General features: G+C 44.5%; 3 protein-coding genes and 2 non-coding genes across 6 annotated transcripts; 3 read left to right on the top strand and 2 right to left on the bottom strand.

The window, feature by feature from the left end:
* Nucleotides 1-644: 644 nt before the first annotated feature.
* sumo1 (small ubiquitin like modifier 1) lies at nt 645-4,947 on the bottom strand. Its single transcript, XM_036540567.1, has 5 exons — nt 4,797-4,947; nt 3,414-3,488; nt 3,097-3,174; nt 2,942-3,013; nt 645-2,805 (listed from the first exon to the last, which is right to left on the bottom strand). The coding sequence occupies exons 1-5, from the start codon at nt 4,806-4,808 to the stop codon at nt 2,737-2,739; spliced, it is 306 nt and encodes a 101-aa protein (XP_036396460.1). The 5' UTR covers nt 4,809-4,947; the 3' UTR covers nt 645-2,736.
* A 2,499-nt stretch (nt 4,948-7,446) lies between these two features.
* Nucleotides 7,447-14,953, top strand: nop58 (NOP58 ribonucleoprotein homolog (yeast)). Its single transcript, XM_036540459.1, has 15 exons — nt 7,447-7,599; nt 8,156-8,232; nt 8,570-8,622; nt 9,597-9,721; nt 9,953-10,089; nt 10,440-10,504; nt 10,649-10,783; nt 10,950-11,095; nt 11,573-11,699; nt 11,978-12,141; nt 12,629-12,763; nt 12,930-12,991; nt 13,341-13,489; nt 13,812-13,957; nt 14,364-14,953. Exons 1-15 carry the CDS (start codon nt 7,555-7,557, stop codon nt 14,421-14,423), a joined length of 1,626 nt encoding a protein of 541 aa, XP_036396352.1. The 5' UTR covers nt 7,447-7,554; the 3' UTR covers nt 14,424-14,953.
* On the top strand, nt 11,157-11,242 carry LOC118786341. The gene has a single exon (XR_005005335.1). It is a non-coding gene; the product is annotated as a small nucleolar RNA SNORD11B (small nucleolar RNA).
* LOC118786340 lies at nt 11,750-11,834 on the top strand. Its single transcript, XR_005005334.1, has one exon. It is a non-coding gene; the product is annotated as a small nucleolar RNA SNORD11B (small nucleolar RNA).
* Nucleotides 14,954-16,295: 1,342 nt separating the features above from the next.
* Nucleotides 16,296-23,406, bottom strand: carf (calcium responsive transcription factor). 2 transcript variants are annotated; one of them, XM_036541007.1, is made up of 15 exons: nt 23,344-23,406; nt 22,223-22,362; nt 21,631-21,810; nt 21,305-21,422; nt 21,030-21,159; nt 20,761-20,842; nt 20,194-20,383; nt 19,891-20,011; nt 19,452-19,595; nt 18,905-19,186; nt 18,361-18,523; nt 18,158-18,227; nt 17,962-18,074; nt 17,055-17,385; nt 16,296-16,621 (listed from the first exon to the last, which is right to left on the bottom strand). In XM_036541007.1, the coding sequence occupies exons 2-15, from the start codon at nt 22,349-22,351 to the stop codon at nt 16,542-16,544; spliced, it is 2,133 nt and encodes a 710-aa protein (XP_036396900.1). In that variant the 5' UTR covers nt 22,352-22,362; nt 23,344-23,406; the 3' UTR covers nt 16,296-16,541. The 2 variants fall into 2 exon arrangements, with proteins under 2 accessions (XP_036396900.1, XP_036396901.1); XM_036541008.1 differs by lacking the exon at nt 23,344-23,406 and adding an exon at nt 22,951-23,010.
* Nucleotides 23,407-23,623: the final 217 nt, after the last annotated feature.

The raw sequence follows: 23,623 nt of genomic DNA on the forward strand, positions 1-23,623 counted from the left end.
TATGTGAGTAAGGAGTAAGGAGTAAGAAGAGTAGTTGGCTGAGAGAGGGAAACAGGAGGAAAGGCAGCCTGTACCTGTACACACCTGTCTGTAAACGTATCCATTCGTCTGTTCATATGCACACCTCTACCTACCCGACTGTACCTGAGCCCATCTTCACAAATTTGTTGAAATATATAATGGCCTGTACACAATTTTCTGACTCAAACGTATATGTGCACACCCGAATATGCCTACCTGTACAAATACACATCAGGACACCGCTTACAGCTATCACCTGACTAGGCACTTCAAGGGTAAACCAGAAGGTGACAAAACCTTCAAGATTGGAAGCCAGCTATAAACCATTACAGCCACTAGATGGTGCTCTAAACATATAATAACTAAGATTAAAAAAAAAAAAAAAAAAGTAGGATACTGACCACATTCAAGAAGAACGTCATGTTGATCACATAATATACATGTAGGATGAACTGTAACCTATTACCAAAAATGACGCCTTTAGTGTTGGAAAGGAGTGCCAACATTAGTGGGATGAGTGCAGTTAAAGCTTAAAGACGATGATTTGTGAAAAACAGAATTCTCTGTGTTTATCTTTTGTAACACATTTTATTTAAAAAACAAGGGAAAAAAATCTTACAGCCTCAAACCATCCAGAGCAACTTCTCTCCCCAGAAAGAGAAGTCAGGTACAATGACATCACAATGCGTTGCCACCACCATGGTAACACAGTGAGAAACACAAGTTTTTGTGACATCATCAGGGGTTGCCAGGGTCCAGCACAGTAAGGGCGGGCTCAGCTTCAATCAATGCTGAGAATTTTCTGCACAGGTTCACTAACTTTTATGGCATGTGGATCAGATGATTTAGTGAGCTCAGTAAAAGGAAAGGAGCTATCCAGATGACTTCACCATCAGTCAACCTGCACAGCATTGATCCAAACAAAACAGACCCATAGCCTGACTTCCACATTTCTTCTGCAAAAGATAGAGGGAGGATAAAGATAGGGCAAACTCCTAACTAATCAGAGAAGAGGCATGTGTGTAACTATACAATAGTAGCAGTAATAGAATATGATACAAAACTGTACTTGATTTTGTGAAATGAGCTATAGTTTGGGATAGCGTGCCTGTATAAATAAACACTGCCAAACCTACACAGAAAATCAATGAGAGAGAGGAAAGGAAGTTTACAAAATATACAAGTTGGTGAATGTTTATGCACAGATTTCATGTTAAAATAATTTGTAGCTTTAACAATACACCAGTTACCCCAGTAGATCACACACTCATAAAATTCCTGTTCAATGCACCTGTGTTCACCCATGCAAGCCGCTCCTGACACTAAGAGCTGTATGTGACAGAGAGGGAATGCCACTCATAACTTAAATGGACAAGTTCACAAACATGTTGATGATGAGCAGAGTACTGTTTAAAAGATGCTCTGAATGTGTTTTGCTTAAATTTCTAGAGCAGGCAGGATTCTGGAATGCAACTGCATAACCAGGTGATGAACTCTGGTGAGCATTCTGTGCACGGGTCTCCTCTGATGGGATCAGAAACCATGGCCTTGAGCACGAGATCTGACGAGTTGCCATGAATCATTCAGCAGATAGAGCGTAATGAGAAGACAAAAGGGGTCTGCTTTCTACACTACAACATTCATAATATCAGCATTTCATCCCCCAGTTTCGATTCATAGCTGCTCTGAGGGGATTCAACCTAATCTGATCCTGCTTCTTCAGATAGGACACGATGCCTGACACCCTAGTGCCCAAAAGCAGTGCATTATGATTTCAACATGTGATTCTGACAGCAGCAGCAAAACTGTTTTCTGAAGTGAAGGTGAGTGCTATGGATTTCTGGTGAAACCAGCATCAGACACTGGAGCATACCTGCAAGGGCTCTTGCTTAATGATTTTAGTCTGGGCTTGTCTTGCGTAGAGAAGCAAGCACTCATTAGGGTCTTAAACTCGTACGATGAGTCATTTTAAGAGTGAAGGAGGCGAATCCTACACAGCGCTCACATGGGGGGGGGTTTCACTCCATCTCTGAAACCCTGAAGGGGTTTGTGGTGCGCCACTGACATTACAGAAACCTGAAAATAGCCGTTGCCCTGAAGCAGAATGTCCCATATTACTGTAAAGCGGGATCTCCCCGCAGCGAAACATTCTAGCATTTCCTCCAATCGCACTGCCCGCTGTCTGAGTCAGGGAGGGGTGGCGGGAGGGAGACGCCACTGCCTGTCCTTCCTTCCACACCTCCTCTCTGCCCAGTGTTGCCACCAGGGCAGCCTTGTCCCTAAGATCTGGAGACTTTTACAGCTTCCTAATGAGATTTACACATACAAGTTGCTAGATTTTGTTTTTTCTTTGCCAAGTTACTTTAAAAAAATCAAACCAGATGATCATTCCAGAGTGCTCCAAATGAAGGAAGCTTTCAGAAAATAAGATACAATCCTCTATGGATGACCTCCAGCCCTACCCCTGATGACTTATGTCTACGAAAAGCTACTTTTGGAGGGCAAATCTGGAGGCTTTTTGCTGGGAAGAGTTGATGACACTGTCTCTGTCTCCCGGGTTACAGGAAACCTGGTGGAACCTCAGTTTGACTCAGATGGTTTCAGCCACTTCCTACCAAGAGGAACACAAAACAAAGCAAAGCAAAAAGCCAAAAAAAAAAATTCATACTTAAAAAAAATAAAATAAAAAATAGAGGGAGAAATATATAGAAAACCCTAATTGTTCCAATGTCCGCCAGTCTGTTCCTGATAGACTTCAATGACATCCTCGTCTTCCATTCCCAGCTGATGGAGAGATAGAGACAGGGAGGAGAGGTGGGGGATGAATTAGAGGGCTGGGACAGTGCAGCCGTAGAGCATTCCTACAGATGACTCAGAGGATACCCATCATACAATAACATGAAACAGATTAACACCATACCTCTTTCGGAGTTTGGTTGTCTGCGATTCTCTGTCCCTCGAAGAGAAACCTTAGAGAATTCATGGGAACGCCCTGCAGAAAGTGCAAGCAAGAACAGCTAAGAATACAGAAATGGCGTCAAAGTGAAAACAGCGCAGCTTCAGGTGTATGATTACCTGTCTCTGACTGTAGGATTCCTTTAGCTTCTTTAGATGTGTCGTCATCTTCACTTTGAAGTGAATTTCACTGTTGTCCTAGGAAAGATGGAGATGAGTTAGGACTGAATCTCTTGCATGCAAACGAACCAGCAAATGTCAACCATTTAGCTGCACCCTTTTCAAACAGATCTACCTCTGCAACATGCCACCAAACTGTACCCATCACCACGTCCTTTAAATACCAGAACCATAAGCAGTACCAGACTGACACATACCACTGACCTCCCAAAGACATCCCTCCCCCCCCCACACACACACACACAGTCATCTCTTACCTGACCAATCACCTTGAGTTTGATGTACTCCCCATCCTTTTTATCTCCTGCTTCCTGACTCGAGGGTTTTGTCTCCTGTAACAAACGCACACAGCGACGATGTGTTGAAGTGAAAACCAAACCACTGCCGGATTCGGTTCTAAGGCTGACCCATAGCAGTTAATGGATCAGAGCTACATATCATAGTATAAAGTGATAACAACTGCAGATACTTCATCTAATGGCTCCTGGTACCTCTGCTGCACCTCTATACAAACTCACCCTAGATTTAGTATAAGAAATTTACTCTCGTCAATAGTCTCTTTACAAATGTTAGATCTTAATGTAAAAATTAATATATTTCTTTCATTGTTGATTTGCTTTCACTGACTACCACACTGCAGAATGCCGAGCGACATATAAACATACAGTACATAGCATTGTACTGTATGTTTATGTTATACTGAATTACATTAACGTCATTACATAATGTAATGTAATTTAATGTAACGTACAGAAATCCATTAGTTATGGAGTCGATACCACCGACCCGGTGAAAATTCAGGCAACTTAACTAATTAGGCAACTACTTCAGTCAGAGGTTGCTGTAACAGCAGTCCTACATTCAAGCTGTGGATTCGAATCTGAAACCTAACCACTACTCGACACACTGCGGCCTTTGGCAGACATTACCGATACATCCAAGTAAGATATCCACAAAGAGAAAGCACGCTGTTACTGGGTATGAGGCATTTCTCTTGAAAAAGTCCATCACTAGAAATCAACTAGATACTGTTCAATATTTATATTCTCTGGGATTCCGACATAGTTGACTTGGAAGCTACATCGATCCCGTTCGCTAACCAGTTATATTCATCAATACTGCAAAGTGCTACGCTATACCAAAGACACTAGGCTAGTCAGCTAGCCAACTGTCCATTTCAAATATCATCGTAAAACGAAAATCAAAGAGTGGACATAGCCGAAGTGCTTGCTAAGCTACCGTTATCAATACCTAGCATATGCTAACTGGTTGGCTAGCTACCGTTAGCTAACATTAACGCTACATTCGGTAGGCTAGCGGCGGCTTGTGAAGATAGCTGGCTAATGAGCTAACTAGCTTAGCAAAGAACGTCTCTCTGGTCGCTCTATAGACACTTCTTGGTGTTGAAAGGGTAATTTGGTTGAACGTGTACACATATCTCGCTAGTTAATGTTTTGCTTACGGACTAAAAGGCTGGTGAACATCACAACAGAAAGAATGAGAGGTCTAGCTGGATACCCCCAAAGCTAGCTCGCTAAGTTACCCACACAGCCAGTAAGTGACTTCCACTCGGCCTGTCTAAGCGAGCAGACTCGTCCGTTAGCCTGCTAGATAAAAATCAGAAAGCAGCTCCCACTTACCGTGTCTGACATGGTCCCGGTCCGCTCAAAAACCCGAATACAGACGTGCTCTTTTGATAATTTCGACGGCTATGCAGTTACTGTGTATGCTAGAGGTGCACTCTGATCGCCAGCCCCCCACAAAAACACAGACATTGACCTCATTGGCTTAGAGGCGGGACTTCCGGAGAAAGCCCCGTCAATCAGCTGGCTCGTCCGGTTCCGTACTCAGCTAGCTCCATTAAGGGTAAATCAGTGAACTGAACTAATGGGAGTGCATCTGGACCAATCATGACCCAGTGCGCATTGCCATCCATTCTTTGTAGTCGAATTAACTGAGCGTAAAATGCATTTGGAACGGAAGATATTAAGCTTCCTGGTGTTTTTCCCGACTAGTGTTCTGTTTCATTTTTCTATTTCTTTTACGCTATAAATTCCTCAAACGACGTTAACTGGAATCAAGTGTCATGGTCGTCGTTTGAATCTGAGTGTGTGCGCAGTTTTCCTGATAACGTTATGCCCTTAATCATGTTAAGGCCATAAATTTAGTGTAAAAAACGACAGAACTGAAAATGAAAATCAGACCAGGTGCATACCACAAAGAAATCAAGAACAAATAAAAGAAATGTAAGATTCAGTGCGTTGATGTTGTATGTTTAATTAAACAGGCACAGAATACTAGCTTTGTTATGCAGAATTTGTGGCTTTTGGGGTATACTTAGCTAATAGCTACCTTTGCCTTTGAGTCTGATACCAAGCAATGCATTCAGGGTGACATTTATTTACATTCTTGTAGTTACAATTTTCTAAATTGTCCTTTAACATGGCTTACACCTTGAAGACAGTACAAGACTGGGGAGGTTTATGAGATTCAGACACTTCTATGTTATCATACTTCCAAGCAAATTTTTTCTAGACTCTTCACATCTTTTTTTTTCTGAACTGCTGTCTTGAGTATCAAACACATTGTTTTCATTGGATTTAGGTCTTGAAAAAAATGTACATTTGTGAACATTAATTTAGTGTAACTGTTTCTTTGGTTTTGGCTGATCTTGAGCTTTGTGGCAGAGTGAACCAAGTTTTAAAAGTTAACAATTCTGTCTTGGACTCCAGGACCCGTTGATGCAACACTATGTAAAAACATAATATACCTTCCAACATAACAGCAAGACATACGTTTCACCTCTTTATGCCAGACACAACACAAATAAACTGTTCCAAAAATGTACACTTTATCAGACAAGAATGTATGCTTCCAAACATGCTTCCATTCAAATGTAGTTTCTCAAATTCAGTGCCTCATAAATGCTATAATCTGGCAAGTGCCTTTAATGGTACTTTTTGAGATGTTGTATCCTGAAGATACCTGTTTGTTTTGGAGGTCTGGAACTATTGCCTTTGGATTTATGATTGCCTGCTTTTTGTAAGATCTTTGTGTAGCCATCTCACAATTAGTTGAAATCAATAACCATCTTGTCCTTTGTTCTTAGACCTTAACCTTGATAACCCTGATGCTACCAGTGAATTGATTCTGTGTATTATTTCCTTTTGTAACCTCGCCTTTGGATGACCATGTACAGTTAATGAAGTTTCCATTGAGTTTTCAAAATGGAGAATGTTGGTGCAGACACTCAAGCACTCATGGAATGAAATGTATTATTTGTGAACAATTTTAATGTGCTCTGTGCAATGATATCGAGAATAACATCTGAAAATATTTTAAGCAGAAAAAACTAGACAGGGAGAGAGAGAGAGAGAGAGAGAGTGAGAGTGCAGATAAAATCAGCAACATGCAGGCTGATATATTCAGAAACCACCCTTAATGCTGCTAGCACTACCCACTTGCCATTGTTGGGATTATTGCCATCTCCCACTGCCATGGTCTCACAGTAGACTATTCTCTCAACTTCCTCTCCTGGGAAGGATTTTTAAACACAGGACTACTTTCTGCCACAGAACCTACTGCAACAGCAACAGTTATACACACACACACACGCACACACACACAGACACACACACACACACACACACACACACACACATTCAAACCGGAATTTGCAAATCTCCTCCATTTCTTAATCTCCACCTACTCCCTGGCACGCCACCATCAAAGTAATCTCTGTCTGGGCAGAGTCTGAGCAGCTCAAGCCACAGACGCAGTTTTGGAAAACATTGTATTTATATCAGATTAACATCATAAAAAGAGAGGGAAAAAAAACAAGTCAATTCAGGTTAAAGGGTCTTGATATGCGCTGAATACAACTAACAAGACAGGACAGTTCTGAGGGGACCTTGGAAGAAGAATCTGTTCAAAATGTCTTCTTCCTCAGATGAAACCAATATTAGTATGGAAATGCCCCAGTGAGATTGTACTTTGTATATTTAGCTAGCAAGAAAGTTTTTGCCTATCACAAGAATGAATTTTTCTTTATTCTTGTTCCATTTCTTTGCTGTCCAAAGTGGTGGTATGATTCAAACTGTTATTCCCATAAAAGTTATAAATATTTGAAATGTTAGCTTTTGCTATGATCTGTGCAGGGATACAGACCAACATAGCTTTCACACTGAGTGATAACGGACCTTACTAAAATGGCGGATCCACGCGTATTCTGACTGACAGCCATGCTTCAGCAGCATCGCGCGATCTGCGCAGACTCCGTCACACCGAGGTCAGTGGTAGCACCTCGTGGGAGCGTGGAAGCGTCGTTCTGCCCAAGCTGAAGACTTGGGAGGATAGAGAAGAAATCTGGAAGACGAGCTAATACGTAATTAATCGAAAATGCTGGTGTTATTTGAAACTGCGGCGGGCTATGCAATTTTCAAAGTAAGTGGCAAGCTAACTATCTGTATATGTAATTATAAAAAGCAAACACGTGGACACCCGGCTAGCCACCCCTCGCGCGTTCGTTTAGCTAACAGCTAGCAGCGCTGCACATTAAAAGACATTAAGTGCTAAGTGTTTTTTTCTATATGCAGTAGAAATAACTGTGGATAACAGTCGTATTTAGTAAGTTTTAAGCTACTAACCTACTTTGTTTTGAAAATGTCTCGTTTGCTAGCTCGATAGTTAGGAACGTAAACGAGGCCTGATGCCTCTGCTCGATGCGGTCTACTCTACTTGCAACCACGTTGTCGGTTTTTTGCGGATGCGGACGCTGTGTATTAGTAAATGTGGCTGCAAGTTGTCGCTGCAAAAAACATCTAGCAAATTTTTGGGTGATGTTGGCTAACATATTCTGTAATATAGTGTTTACGCAAAACGTGATTGGTAAGGGTTAGGAGAGGAGCGAGATGCAGGCAACTATCTACTTAGTTTTAAGTAAAACGTGGCTGTGGCATGCAACGAGGCTAGATTGCGGAATTTTCCTCCTTCTCACCAGGTCCTGGACGAGCAGAAGCTCCAGGAGGTGGACAGTCTATGGAAGGAGTTTGAGACGCCAGAAAATGCCAATAAAATGTAAGTGCTCCCTCGCCCTCGTGATCCAGTGAATACGGTCCCAGCTGAAGTTTCTAAGATTCGTCATTGCCTTAATCGTAACCTTTTAAAACCCACGTGTAGCACATGGACTGCAACTGTTGTTGATGTTTGGAAGGAATCGGTAATGTCAATTGCACAAATAAGAGTTCGGTGTGTCGATCACTTGACAGATTAGTCTGACAAAAAACGTGTTCGACAGTACCCATTTTGATAGCATTGTTGTAAAACCGATTCTGTGATGCAGGGATTTCAGTTGGTAGTTGTTTGTATGTTTTTTTTAATAAGTGATACCATGATGATGTCAATTTTTCCGCAGAGTGAAGCTAAAACATTTTGAGAAGTTCCAGGACACCACAGAGGCTTTGGCAGGTACCGTTATCGCGACCCAGGCCGGACCGAGCAACTTTGTGTGATACTGGCCAGAAGCTGCAGCTGAAAAGCTGAAGGCCTTTTAGTGGATTGGCTAATTCATTAAATTTACCTGGAGTTTCCTTGCTGCCTGTGCTGTTGTCTATGATGTATCTCAGTGTCTGACTCAAGCATGAAGTCATTCAGCAGTAATCGTCACTACCACTGAGACCACAGCTGGCAATACAAACACAGCTAATTTCTGATACATATGTGAACATCAGTAAGAACAAAAAGACCTGCAATCGATCTGTTGTGTCCCATTGAGTAAAAGTAGACAAGGCAGGAAATCCTACATACTGGTAGCATTGTCATGTCATTCTTCAGTAATATGGAATAATTCTTTTTACCATAACATGCATGTAAATTTGTGGGCTTCTGCAGTCTGTATTTCATTGGTTTTGCTGACCATCCACCCTTGGGGACAGTGGTGTCTACCTTTTAATGAAAGCACTGGTTATTTTAGCACTCCTTACTGAATTTTTCATAACACAACAAAATAAAGTCCCACAATCCCCAGTCAGCAATAAATGTAGTTTGTAGCATTTTTTTCCCATTTGAGTTGTAGACCATTTTGGTTGTGTTTTCATCATCAGTACACATGTTCAGTGCACTGGCTGCACTGTTGAAGTAAATGTGGTTTAAATGCGTCTGCATTGGTCTTTAAATAAAGTGAAATGAGGATAAAAGTATGAAACACCTGGCTGGTAAACATTGTGAGCTGAGGAGTACATGGTTTTATATTCTTGCATTAAGAGGGGGAAAAAATGAGGAAAAATTAAAGATGGCTGTAGTATTTGTAACAGACCGTACACGCGTGCATTGGACTTATCACTCCCGAGAGCCCAGCAGGCTGAAAGGTCTCCTTCGGGGAAAACCTTGGAGGCCGTGCTGCTCCACTCTCTGAAGTGGCCCCATCTCTCCTGTGTCTGCAGCTGCCACAGCTCTGGTGGAGGGTAAGATTGGGAAGAGTCTGAAGAAGGTGCTGAAGAAAGTGGTGGCCAAAGAAGCACACGAGCAGCTGGCCATCAGTGATGCTAAGCTGGGCGGAGTCATCAAAGTAGGTGGAGACGTGTATGAAAATGTTAATAGAAGTATGTAGAGTTTTGTATTTCTTGATGGCTCAGTAGGTTGACAGGCCCTGTAGGCACATTTAATGGGTATTCGCAGTAGTTAATAAGTCTGTAGCAAGTACTTTATTCTGTATTCTCAGTTGTAATTTGTTTTATATCTTGCGTATAAATATGTAGGTGTTCTAATCCTCCTCTCTCTTCTCTGCTGCCCCCTGCAGGACAAGCTGAACCTTAGCTGTGTGCACAGCCCCGCGGTGGCAGAGCTGATGAGGGGCATTAGGAACCAGATGGAGGGGCTGATCACGGGGCTGCCGGCCCGCGAGTTAAGCGCCATGTCCCTGGGGCTGGCACACAGGTAGGGCAGACACCCCCACAGCGTCCCGCTCCCTCCCCATCAGGCTCACACGGCAGCTGTCTGTGATTACTCTCTGCTGACTGATGTCTCCAGTGAGGATTTTCCTCAGCATTCGTCACTACCACCGAGACGGCAAACGTGATTTCCCCTTAGGTGACGTAATAGGTGAACAGTGTATCAACTTTCACAGCACTGTCTTAAGAAAAGTATTAAAGGAAACAAGTGACGCTCAGTTATTAGAACGTGCGCAATGACTTCCAACAGGTTTAAAGCGTTGGTTACAGTTGTAGCAGTGATATGTTGTAATTGGTATGAAGTGTAAGCTTCCCTCTTTTTTTCATTCTCTCCAGCCTCTCGCGATACAAGCTCAAGTTCAGTCCTGACAAAGTGGACACCATGATCGTCCAAGCCATTTGTAAGTGCTACTTGCTCTTAAATGTGACAAATTGAACTTGTACTTGCGGTACTTGTGAAAAGTTGAACACAATTTCTTTGAGTAGAGAAATATATCTTTGAAAGTCCCCCTGCTGTGTTCTCATGTCTTCCTGCTGTCCCTCAGCTCTTTTGGATGATCTGGACAAGGAGCTGAACAATTACATCATGCGCTGCAGAGAGTGGTACGGCTGGCACTTCCCTGAGCTGGGCAAGATCATCACAGACAACCTGGCCTACTGCAAGAGCGTGCGCAAGATAGGTGTGTACACAGCCCGGCAGCACTTCTGGCTTTTTTTTAATTGGTTTCTAGCTGTGGCAGTTTGCCGCATAACTGAGTGTTCTGGACCGTCTGTACGTCTGTGTGTGTTTCCTGAGGTGGAGTTTCAGATCGAGACCGATGGAATGGTTGTGTTGTTGTTTCCCAGGCGACCGCACTAATGTGGCGACCACCGACCTCTCGGACATTCTGCCCGAGGAGGTGGAGGCGGAGGTCAAGCTGGCGGCTGAGATCTCCATGGGAACGGAGGTGTCCGAGCAGGACATCAGCAACATCATGCACCTGTGTGACCAGGTATGTGACAGCGGGGAGGGTGACATGAATTTAGACTCAGCACAGTGTGCGTGACCGCATCTGACAGTGGTGATGATGATGACGATCACGTCTGTTCCCTGAATTAGACATGTGGGCATTTCAGTCACTACCTCATCTGAACTGGAAGTGCGATCTCACACGTTGTGCTGAGGAAGGGGGGGGGGGGGACCAGATGTCCCAGGATGGGTAAAGAAAGCTGAATGCAGCTGTTGTGTTGTACTGGCCTCTACCACCACTAGCTTTTCTCAGCCACCTTACTTCATTCACTGCGTAGCATAGCAGTAAGGAGTAGGGCTTGTAACTGAAAGGTACTTAACCCACAGCTACCTCAGTAAATATCCAGCTGCATAAATGGATATAATGTAAAAAAATTAAAACCTGTGTAAATCACTCTGAATTTTGCGTCTGCAAAAATGACAATAATGTAATGGTGCGTTTTCTGCCGTGCTTGACCAGGTGATTGAGATCTCAGAGTACCGTGCCCAGCTGTACGACTACCTGAAGAACCGAATGATGGCCATTGCGCCCAACCTGACTGTGATGGTGGGGGAGCTGGTCGGAGCTCGTCTGATCTCCCATGCAGGCGAGTCCTCCTTGCAGACTGCGTCATCTGGTTAAAGTAGTGTGCACAGTCACAAGCAATGATGATACTGACATGTTGTCATAGCCCTGAAAAGTTAATGTGGGTTTTTAAGTCACTACCTCATCTGAGCTTGTGCAGGAAATATATGTAGTATAGTAGTATTTATTGTAATCCTTAGGAAAATCTTCTGTTAATTCTTTAGCAGCTTGTACAGGTTAGTACTGGTCAAGGCAAGACAGGTTAACATCTCTCTCCATCCCCACTCTCTCTCTCGGCAGGGTCCCTGTTGAATTTGGCCAAACACCCCGCCTCCACCGTGCAGATCCTGGGTGCAGAGAAGGCCCTGTTTAGAGCCCTGAAGACCCGCCGGGACACCCCGAAATATGGGCTCATTTACCACGCCTCTCTGGTGGGGCAGACCACAGCCAAAAACAAGGGCAAGGTGAGGTCACACTCCTCCATGTCACCATTCTCTTTTTTTTCCATTGCACCTCTTTAATTGCCCAGTCATGCTGAAATCTTGAACAGAGGCCTTTGGCCCACTGGAGCCTGTGCAGCAACCCAAGAATAGCTCTCTGATATTCACTGAAGTTCACAGTCACTGCACTAGACTTTGATGTCAGCAGAAGATGCTGCTTTGGACATTATTCAGCCTATTTTTGGCCAACATTCACACAACAGTCTTTTTTTTTGGCCATCAGCCACACAAGCAATCCAGAGACTAATCATTGTATACTGCTGTTAGTGTAGTTTTAAGCCCATTGTTCATTTTGATTGTATTTGTGAGATGCATACCTCAGAGTAAATATTATAAAGCAGTCATCCATATTCATGAATTTGATAAGCACTCTAGTGTGCATGCAGACTCAGGTTTTGTTGACCCAGTCTGATGGTAGCCATGACAACTGTCCCATCTCTCCCCTGCTCAGATCTCCAGGATGCTGGCAGCCAAGGCAGCGCTGGCCATCCGGTACGATGCCCTCGCCGAGGACACCAGTGCAGAAATGGGCGCCGAGCACCGGGCCAAGCTGGAGGCCAGACTGCGCCACTTAGAGGAGAAGGGGGTAAGAACACCTTATCAATGCACTCATCTTCTGCCTTTTTCCTTTTGTCCTTGCCTTTCCTAAATTGTCAAATTAATAGTGGTTGAACAGACTATCATTAAGGCTACTGTGATACTTTCTCGTGTGTCCCACTGCATTAAGGAACACTCTCTCTTTGCCTTCTCAGATCAGACGCATCAGTGGAACAGGGAAAGCTCTGGCTAAAGCTGACAAATACCAACATAAAAGGTGAGGCATCCCTCCACCGCCTACAGGGGGTGCACTTATCAGAAACCTGAGGGATGCTGGTTCTCCTGGTGGTGGTGAGAAGTTTGCTGGGTGCATGTGAAATGGGTGAATGGGATTAGGCTCTGTCTACTAACATGACAACAGTTTGCCGATGTAATCAGATGTTGGTGATGAAAGGGTTAGATTCAGAGGCTGAGGTAGTTTGAAACTATACCTTGTTATTGGGTTTAAATTGTCACTCCTGTGTCTGAGAGGTCCACTTTATGGAGATGGTGATATACATCTGCTGCAAACAGTGTCAGTACCTGTGAGCGTTTCTGTGATCTTAACGTTACACATCTTTTCGCAGCGATGTCAAAGTGTACGACCCATCTGGAGACTCCACACTTCCGACCGTGTCAAAGAAGAGGAAGTTTGAGGAGGTGGAGGAGGAAGAGGAGGCGGCCAAGCCAGCAGAAGTCAAAGCCAAGAAAGTTAAAAAGGAATCCGTGCCTGAAGGTCAGTTGCTTTAGTTATGACAATGACTGACTTTGCAGGGCTGTCTGTGCTCCATAATGCCTGACACTGGCATAAGATTCTACACAAATAAGCAGTTTCTACTAGATTTAAAAACACGTCTTTCACTGTAGACAGTAGTGATGTCTACACCACACCCATTGTCATCACGGGGATTTTCCCCTGTACACGAGCACCCACTTTAGTGTGATTTGTCAAGATGGTGTAAATTATGTCAGCATGTGTTGTGGAGCAGTACTCCTTCCACCAGCTCAGAGGTGGTGGCCCTTCCCGCGGGGAGTCTAATGGCTCTCTGGTACCCTAGAATCAGCGGCGGCAGCAGAGACAGAGGAAACTCCCAAGAAGAAGAAGAAAAAGAAGAAGCAGGAGGCAGCCGAGGAGGCCACGGAGGAGGCGATGGAGGAGGTGAAGGGGGAAGAGGAGGCCGGTGGCAGCCAAGCAGCAGAGGAGGTGAGGAGTTGCAAGGAGCAGAGCCGGGGTTTGGGGTTTGGGGTTTCAGTGTCCAGCTCTTGGGGGCCCACCATGAAACCTGGGAACATCAATATTGATTTGCCCTCTTGCTGTGGTAGCAGGGTCTACAGTTGTGATGTTCCCAGTGGTCCACTGTATTTCTGACGTCCCTGGCTAACATGTTCGCCAATTCCAAATACTACAGTAGACCAGGGAGGCCAAGTGGAACTAGGTGGTCATTCTTGTGTGTAAATTTCAGCAAATTTGTACCACTGCATAATTTTAAATGGGTTATTTTAGGGGGAGAGGGGTTTGCGTATCAATGCAAAGGATTTCCTTCCCCGAGTTGTTTCTCACTGACTGGCGAGTTTGAGGAAATTAACTGAGTGCCTTTGATTAATTTCAGACGACAGAAAAGAAAAAGAAGAAAAAGAAAAAGAAGGTCAAGGAAGAGGAAGAGGCCTGAGGATAAAAAGGAACTGCATATACTTTTAGTTTTAGTTTTACTTTTTTTGTTGTACATGCCAAGAATGCTCCCCCAAGAGACTCGGAACTGCAGGAATCTGTGGAAATTGCTGCCCTTCACAGACTGACTTCAGTGTTCATGCAAAAATAAAATTCACCTAAAACATTTTCACCTTTGATCTTCCATTTTGAAATCACCCCACCAAAGCAAGGATGAGATTGACAACTGATGAAAAAGTGATCTTGTGTAAATCATGCCTGATTTCCCAGTTTTTTTTTTTTTTTAAGATGGGTACAACCATTTTAGTACCTTGTCAGATAGAAAGGTTTCAGTTATGTTTTTATGCATGGTCAAAGTGGTGTCCTTGGTTTGGCAAGAATGTTAGTCCAAGGTTCCTGGAAATGCATGCCAAAAGTTTTTGGCTTATACATGCTTCTATACTGTATATTTTTTCTATATGAAATTCAAACAAGGATTATTTGTACATTGTCAAATTCAGATGTCCTTTGTGAATTATGTCAACTAGTGCATTAAATGCATTTATATTACACTATCCTTGTACTGTCATTGCATATATTTTCAGTTTTTATACTCTTTGCCGCTTTGGGTCCTTTGAATTTGCGGAAAAGTTTTGTAATGTCTTTGTTCATCAAATAAGCCATTTATCAGTCAAGTTAATCACCTCTCCCAACAAGCTCACCAACCAAAAAAGCTTTATAAGAAGAAAATACTCTTACAATATGTCATGTCCTTTCCAGTGTCATCACCTCTTTCATTTATGCAATAAATGCAGAAATAGTACATAAACGTGGTAGTACACCCTCACCTGCAGAGTGTACTGTGTATTAACTAATGTAACAACTCATACATCCAATGCAAATGTTACATAAGCATGTATTTGTTTTGTAGTTCTTGTTCGTGTTTCAAAAGCAGTTGACAGCGTTTTTTTCTGTAGAAAATGAACCAGGCTTTTATATTTAGAATTTGTAAAAACAGGCTTGTGTCTTAAGTGATGCCCCCTTCAACAGAAAACAACTCTTATGTGGCAGCTTTTCCCCATGAAACTAAAGGGTTAACTTCACTGAAAATCTGAACTTGAATGTTTCATCCTCACCATACCAAGTACCCATACTGGAAAGTTTGGACCAGCTGAAATTCTTTTCTCATTCAGTGCTCAAGCTATATAACACTTAAGTTGAAAAGCCATTTCTCTAGCTCTCTTGTCCACAAATTGCATTTACTCATTTTAAAAGAGTATAATACAGATTAAGGTTGCTTAGTAAAGTTGTAGTCCTCTCTTTTTACTGGTTATTCACCAGTGGATAATTTGAATTTGTATCCCTTTTAATAGTATGCTAGCCTTACGCTAACAGACCAATGTGCTGCAATCAGAATTGCAGGGGAGGTAGACAGTAATGAAGGTTGCATTACACTTAGTTTCTATTTAGATATTAAGAAATATTTAATATTTTTAAAAAGTAAATATTTCAAGTGGTCCAGGAAAACTCCCTGTACATGAATTAGAGGCCCAAATCTCATCCATTAGGGAGGGGAATGTCATGTTCTGACATTAGGACATGACACAGCTGTAGAAGGAAATGGAGATTTATGAAGCTAGTCTGTAGCTTCATGTTATGCATACCCACTAAGCACTTATAAGGGTAAAAAAATGCTCATTACATTTCAGATTTTAAGTGAAGTTGTTCTTGAAAGATGCTATGAACAGCAGTTAACAAGGATACATCAACAGGTGAGTTCCGGAGCTTACACAGTGGTGTAGCATTGGCTTCTCACTCATGGGAGCAAGTATTTGATACTTAATACGCAAAACAAATCTTGATCTTCCAGCAGATGGCTCCTTTAAAACGATGCTGCAGCAGGCAGGTCTCAGCAAAAAATCCCATGAACATAAACAGGAGACAAGAAAAGATGCGTGTTGCATAGGTTGCAGGTTGCAGTTCTCGGGTCAAAACACGCTTCGTCCAGCAACTGTCTTTCCCCAGTTGCTTCACTCGGCGCACACAGATATCCCCAGGGCCTGTGCTCCGCAGAGGCCCTGGAAGTAACCCCCTCCCACTGGGTGAGAAATCGGGGTGCAGTCCTCCGGGTCCCCCCCTCTCAGTCCGTCTGAGACTGCGTGGGGTTGATCCTGCCGTCCTCCGTCTCTATCTCCTGCGTCTGGTCCTCAGGACTCCTTACTGCGGAGGGAGAGGACAGAGCCAGCGCACAGACGGGGGTCAGCCTCCAACAGCTTCTGGTTTTACACTGCAGCTTTCTGGTGTCTTTCTGAGTAAAAGGAATCGCGTGATCCTTCAGTCCTGTTCAGGGTGACTTGCTGCAGCTCTGTCTTGTGAGTGACATGGCAACACCTATTTACATTATAACGTGTTGTCAATTTAAACTCACAACACATGTACATTAAACTTCCCTGGGCATTTTGGTATGAGCAAAATAATCAAGGATAACACCAATAACAATATAAACTATTCCATTTCATGAATGAATCCTCACTAGTGGTGTTAATTCTACTGTGGATGGAATGGAAACTGTAAGGTCAGTTGCTTGTTCCTCTTCCCTCTGTTGATTGGCTTAGACATTACTGGGCGGAGTATGCGCTGGCCCCTGTCTCACCTGTGCTGACGGGATCCACAATCTGTACAGGGATGGTGTTTCCATCTTCCAGCAGGATCTGGTGGACTCTCCCTTCTGCGGCCCCCTCCCCGAGGGCTGACACGCTGACAAGCTGCCCCACGCCCAGCAGAGCGGGTGCGTCGGAGAGGGCCATGCCTTCCCCCAGGCAGGCGGGCGGGGGGAGGAACTGAGTGGAGCCCAGGAGCAGGGGCTGGGACTGGGCGGTGCTAGAGGGGTCTGACGCGCGGCATAACGAGGAAGAGGGCAGGGCCACAGGTTGCTGGGGGAGGGGTTTGTCGGTTGAACACAGGGCTGGCTGGAGCTGGACGCCCTACAGGAAACAGGCAATCACCTTTTAGATAATTGAGTGTTATAGCATCTAAAATAAAGACTGTAATATTTGTATGTGTAAAACTGCAAGCCACCTTCCACACACCAACATGGAACATTGTCTAGCACAATCTACATGCAACAGTGTTAGTTTTATAGATCACTGTTAGTTGCTACCTTCACTTAAGTATAATGCACACTGCTCTTCAGCATAACTGCTAATCACTACGTCTTCAATCACATTTTTAATTCAGCATCTTTTTGGCTTGATGCCTACATGCTTACTCACCGACAGCCCTGTACACATTGTTGTTTTGCTCCTGCATGTATTTAGTGGATTGTGCCATAGTAGATTTGCAAGTCTTCCAAAATAAATGTATACATAAAAATATAGATAATGACTAGACTTAGTGATAGTATTGAACTGAAAATCATCCGCAGTAGAGATGGCAATGGTGATCTGCTTAGTAACAGCTGCACTGAGGACCGGGGTTCCCTGTCAGGAGTGGCAGGTGCAGTGTGTTGATGGTGTGTTCCAGCTGCATTCAGCTGCTGTGCTGAGCTCTGTCACACTCACATGCAGCTGGGCGAAGATCTTGGGCTGCAGGGAGGTGAGAGAGCTGAAGAGCTGCATGGCCTCAGGGGACAGGGTTTCACTCCCCTCCAGGACCTCTGTCCTCTGGGGGTTCACTAAGGGACATACACAGATTTAGGGACGGTGTTACGCTGTATGATGTTGCATGAGAGAGGCAGGAGGACAAACAGGGGTTTACCTTCCACGGTGGTGGGGGCAAGGGTCAAGGTGACTGTCTCAGCCAATGGGCTGTCAGCTCCGGCTGTCCACTGTTTAGAAGAGTAACCATAGAGACCAGAATAATGGTGTTAAGCAGAGGGCTGCAAATTAATTCAGGTATCAATTCAGGTATCTCTCCACCCTTACAGGGCTAACCCCATTTAATGTGTCACACTCTCTCACCTGTGAGTCTGTGGCATTGGTGCTGTACTCCGCCCTGCCTTGCTGCAAGGCCTTCTGGGCCTCGTGAATGTGGTTTTTGATGTCGTTGACAGTCGGGAAATAGCACAGGTTGTGCCTCTCTGGCACCTTGTCTGACTTGAACATCTCGCGCTCCACAAACTTCCTAAAGTGAATACAGCAAGCAAAGAGCAGATCAGATTGTCTGGTCTGTCTGTCTTTCTGTCAGTTGAACCATCCATCCCTCCTTAATCTTGACCTGAGATAATGGTGTGTGGCAGTGTAGCACAGTGGTAAGGACCACGGTCCGTAACCGAGAGGTTGCTGGTTCGATTCCCTCACTGGGGCGCTCCCATCGTTCCCTTGGGCAAGGTACTTAACCCACAACTGCCTCAGTAAATATCCAGCTGTAAAAATGGATAATATGTAAACTGTAACCTATGTAAGTTGCTCTGGAAAAGAGCACCTGCTAACTGACAATAATGTAATGTAATAAGGGTGGCGATGGTGATAATGACACACACAGTAAGCGTTTACAGGCACGGACCTCAGCTGCTTGCGGACGGTGTACACCTGGTGGTGCCCCTGTGCCACCAGCTCGTGGATTTTCTCCGCCACTCGGGGGTGCAGACGGGACGGTGTGCAGCTGCCGTTCTCCAGTGCCCCTCCTTCACCTCCCTCACACGCCCCTTCCCTGTCCTCCTCCTCCTCTTCCTCCTCCTGCTCCTCCTCTTTAGGCAGCAGCAGCTGGACAGGGAGTGGGGGCAGGACAGGAGCGTCCACGTGGTGGTACAGATGGGCCTTCGTGGTGGGAAGCTGTATGTAATACCTGTTTGGGCATATAGCATTGTGCAGCGGTTACTTCCTGAAACACACATACACAGAAGAACTCAGATATGGGACACTGAGGCTTCACAAACCCCAAAATGGGAGGAGCTGTCATGACTAATCAGTAACTCTCTCATTTGAGCCAATCAGGAGAAAAACCTTCCAAACGAGTGAATGATGGACAGCACAGGATAGCCCCGCCCATTATTAAGGCCTAAATCTGGTCACTTAGAAAACACATACAGGGGAAAGCTCAAGGTCTATACCTTAATACTCCACTTGCTTCCCACAAGCCCTTCTTCAGGTTGAAGAAGGCTTTCTCCTGCTCCTGACGCACCACCTTCTTGTCCACCTTGGGGTCTGTGGGAACCCTGTACTCTGGAAACTTCCGCACCTTCTTAATGTAGATCCTGAAGGGGGTAAAACCACACCACACACGTTTAGAGTAAATAATTCTAGTTTACTAGACACAATTTAGACTTTAAACACATCTGTAAATCTTTTTTTGGTTGTGTTTCTGCAGACTGTTGAGAAGTGTGACAGCAGGTTAGATACCAGTCAGGACATATGCACATACAGGCACTTCATTTTGTAGCTGTGTGTAGCTGTGTTCTCTACAGGGTAGAACAGGTGAGAGTGTCAATGTGCATGTGCGTATATTTGTGTTATCTACCTAGCAGGAGAGGTGAGTGTGTACATCCATACCTGGCAGGGCAGGTGGCCTTGTACTGTGTGCTGGGACAGATCTCTTGCTCTGCCATCTTTTTGGGCTGTACACCTTTCCGTCGTGGACCGAACTGACACTCCATCACGATGGCCCTGCTGCCTGTAAAGACAGAGAGATTAGCACACGGCATTCTGGGATATAACAACCTCAGTCTCATACATTCATCACATGATGTGACCCCTGTGATCAGGCCAGCCCTCAGTCTGACAACACTTTGGAGGAGATATGCGAAGCACCAGGCTAGCTGTGACTCTCCGAAAGCCTGGTACCCTGCCGCTCACCTGCGTTGATGAAGGGGATCCCGTCGTAGGGCACGTACTGCGACTTCCACATGAGGCGCGTGGCGGGCTTGGCGGGGGAGGGCGACTGGCGCGTCCCGAACACGCTGTGGGTGTGCTGCTTATGCAGCATGAGCAGGGCCTCCAGCTCCCCTTCGGTGGTGCAGTAACCCCGGTAGGAGTCCCCAATCTTCTGCTCGGAGAACGGTGAAAGGCACGGGGGAGTGAGGTTAAACACTCCCACTTTTCGTGCATGACAGTTAGAATGGGATATGTCTGCATGCATACACACAGTGCCATGGAACGAGTGTGCATGTCAGGCTAACACTATGCACTGTACGGTAAGAATAACCACGTTAAAAATTTCAGCCTATGCGCTAATTAATGAAGCATTCAAAAATGCTTCTTCGACTCATTTGGAAAAGTGGTCACGTTGGATGAGGACAGAGCAAGCTATAATGGCTAAAACGTTAAGAAGGACCCCATTTTAAATTTAAAATTGGTTCTCAGTATTACTGATTTTTATTGGTTTAAGTTGAGTCTTAGTGTTCAGACAGGCATGGCACTGACCTCACAGTTATGCAGCAGGTGAGTCCAGCTGGGTGCGTTTGGGGGCAGGGTCTTCAGGGGTTCTGCGTAGTGGTCAGGAGAACTGCAGGGGACAGGAAAGCAATGAAACTGTAAGACACACGTCTGTTTGACTGAAAGAAACCTGCTCCTCACACCGTTCATTTGGATGGCAGCTTTTTAAGACTCTTCACAGGACACACAGAAATGAAGATTTAACGTCACCCCACAGTCCCTGCTGCAGTCCTGTGATTGGCACAGTGTGGGCCTACCTTTGGGGCGGGGTCTTGGTGGCAGTGACAGGTGATGGTGTCAGTAAGGTGGAACCGCTAGTGCTGTCCGCGATGGCCGTCACAGTAATGGTCTGAGGCTGCTCAACGCTGGACTTCTCCCCACAGGGACCTTAAGGACATGGGGAGAGGACAGTGGTGGGTTCTGGGTGAGACCTGAACTTCACTCAGATAGAGAGGGTGGGGGAAGCTTGAGGAACAAAATAAACAGCTCAGTGCAGAGGACATGTATCACAGGGAGGGGGGAGAGGTGGTACCTGCCGACTCAGCAATGTCCATTATCTGACCCTGCGGAAGCAACACTTGGGCCCCTCCAAAATGGTTAGACGGGATCACGTAAAGTTGCCCGCTGTCCGACTGTCCTGTCACGATCACCTGCAGACAACAGAGGCACTCAATGTAACTGACAGCAATGGCACAACAGATATCATGGATATTGCTGGGCAAACCCAAAACAGTTAATAGTTAATAGTCAGTTAATAGGATATATGAACACCAAAGACTAGGAGGGTACCACCCGACTGCTTGCTTGTTGTTTTCTGAAGTTATTTAGTGGTTATGTTGCCAAGTAGCATGCATGTACCATCCGTTCACAATGAAGAGGTTTGCCGTTCTGATCGAATATGATAAACTCTTCTGACTGGTTCTGGTCTTCAGCTCTGGGCAGGTTCTGAGCCGGGGGGGAATTATAGGCAAACTGCGCGGTGACAGACAGCTCCTGGCACTCCAGCTTCATCTGCTCAGGTGAGCTCTTGTCCAACACCTGGCACACAACACCACAGCCATCAGCTCAGCTAGTGTCACAATCCACTTTCATTTCTTTTATCCCCACCCCACACACACACAAGAACATTACATTACATTACCATTATTGGCATTTAGATGCTCTTACCCAGAGTGATTTATATCAGTTACAATGTTATCCATTTATACAGCTGGATATTTACTGAGGCAATTTGGGGTTAAGTACCTTGCCCAAGGGTACAACAGCAGTGCCCAATCAAACCGGCAACCTTTCGGTCACAAGCCCTGCTCCTTAACCACTATGCTACACTGCTGCCCCCACTTAATCATGTTTTTTGGGGGTGTAACTACATGTAATGAATGATGTACATATTTGTAAATGCACATAGTTTGCAAATTTGTAAATGAATCCATATCTCAGGTGTCATAACCTGTGCTGATCCACACTCATGGGGGCCGTGCTCTGTGTGCTGAGGCCTGTTCTTCGTAGCACTGGTTTCGGACTCCAGGGTGTCCTGGACCCTCTCCGCACACCCCATGTCCCCCACCTGTGCTTCCATGTCCTCCACACCTGGCCAACACAAACACCTGTTTCAGCTGCCTTACACATCCATGTGTTTTATTCCACAGGCACGCACTTCTCAGCTCGATTGGGCTTTTCAGTATGTGCACTCCACTTATTGATAAAAACAAGTTCTTTACAGCCAGTAAGTGAATAATTCTGTTGACAAGCCCTGACAGTTGTTGGGGGAGTTTTGAGTTTGCATGATTCAGCTTGAATTAAGCATGAATTAAGCAAATTAACTTATTCCTTAGACTCAATCAATACTACGCTCTGGTATGTACAAGGTTTTGCCTTCTGTTGGGTTTTATGACTGGGCCACCATTCACTTATTAGTCAAAAACATGGCGTACAATCTGTCTATATGTATTTATATAAATATATAAATGAATAATTTTATTGCAAGACTTTAAAAACCGAGCATAACATCACTGCAAAAGCAAAAACACGTTAACAAAACGAGTTTAGACAAAAGATTTCCTAGTAAACAGCTACTTTATAAACCAGTGTTAAATAAATACTTGCTTGCAAAAACAGCTAATTGCTATTAGCGTCCAGCATCAATACTATTGTTCAGCTACATGGAAAAAAACTTACATTTTGAAATGATAAAAGCAAAAGGACGTAAAATACAGCGTTTCAAAAAAATTAGTCTTCGTTTTGTTCATAAACAATAAATTGGGTATGGATAGATTGTTTTCTAGCCACTAGCTAATCCCCTTTAAATGATTAAAATCAAAACAACGAGACCTTTATCGTCTACAGACAGCAAAATAGACACATTCGTGAGAACGCCATGTTGGACATGTACTGTAATAAAGACAAATGCTTGTAATGACAAAGGGGTCGAGCAAAAAATCGCGAAAAATAGCACTCTTTCCGTAAATTCGACTCTCTCTGATCCTGTCTCTTTAAACCGCTTCCAATGTGGTGTGCGGGAGTGGAAATATACAGAGGAAGGACTGAAAATTCAAAACGAGTCTACTCAACCTCGTCTTCACCCAGACTCTGCCCGTTCGCTTCCACCATGGAGGCACAACGCGAAAGCGTGTTACGAGACCTAAGAGGAGAGCTTTTTGATACTCGGAGGCTACCGTCACTCAGACCTTTGTGGAAATATTAGTTTTCCAAATTATTTTCTAGGGGGAGGAGGAGGGAATTGTTTATTCCTAAAACAAAAGCTAAATTTGTTGTGTAAAAATAACTACATCAAAAATTATGATAACAACAATTTAGAAGCCCAGCGTACTAATGAAAGCCACTACTAGTC

The sequence above is a fragment of the Megalops cyprinoides genome, chromosome 11 (genome assembly GCF_013368585.1).
Source record: "Megalops cyprinoides isolate fMegCyp1 chromosome 11, fMegCyp1.pri, whole genome shotgun sequence".
In the NCBI taxonomy this organism is placed as follows: Eukaryota; Metazoa; Chordata; class Actinopteri; order Elopiformes; family Megalopidae; genus Megalops; species Megalops cyprinoides.

Bases quoted from the DNA above. Each gene is read 5' to 3' on its own strand.
- sumo1 (XM_036540567.1), bottom strand. The intron at 3,014-3,096 runs GTAATCATACAC...CACTTTCTGCAG, and splicing joins AATCCTACAGTCAGAGACAG to GGCGTTCCCATGAATTCTCT. The intron at 2,806-2,941 runs GTATGGTGTTAA...TCTCTCCATCAG, and splicing joins ACAACCAAACTCCGAAAGAG to CTGGGAATGGAAGACGAGGA.
- carf (XM_036541007.1), bottom strand. From the start codon at position 22,351: ATGGAAGCACAGGTGGGGGACATGGGGTGTGCGGAGAGGGTCCAGGAC. The intron at 21,811-22,222 runs GTTATGACACCT...GTTGTGTGCCAG, and splicing joins ATGAGTGTGGATCAGCACAG to GTGTTGGACAAGAGCTCACC. The intron at 19,187-19,451 runs GTATAGACCTTG...ATGCCCAAACAG, and splicing joins GAAGCAAGTGGAGTATTAAG to GTATTACATACAGCTTCCCA.
- nop58 (XM_036540459.1), top strand. From the start codon at position 7,555: ATGCTGGTGTTATTTGAAACTGCGGCGGGCTATGCAATTTTCAAA. The intron at 8,623-9,596 runs GTACCGTTATCG...CTGTGTCTGCAG, and splicing joins CACCACAGAGGCTTTGGCAG to CTGCCACAGCTCTGGTGGAG. The intron at 10,505-10,648 runs GTAAGTGCTACT...GCTGTCCCTCAG, and splicing joins CATGATCGTCCAAGCCATTT to CTCTTTTGGATGATCTGGAC.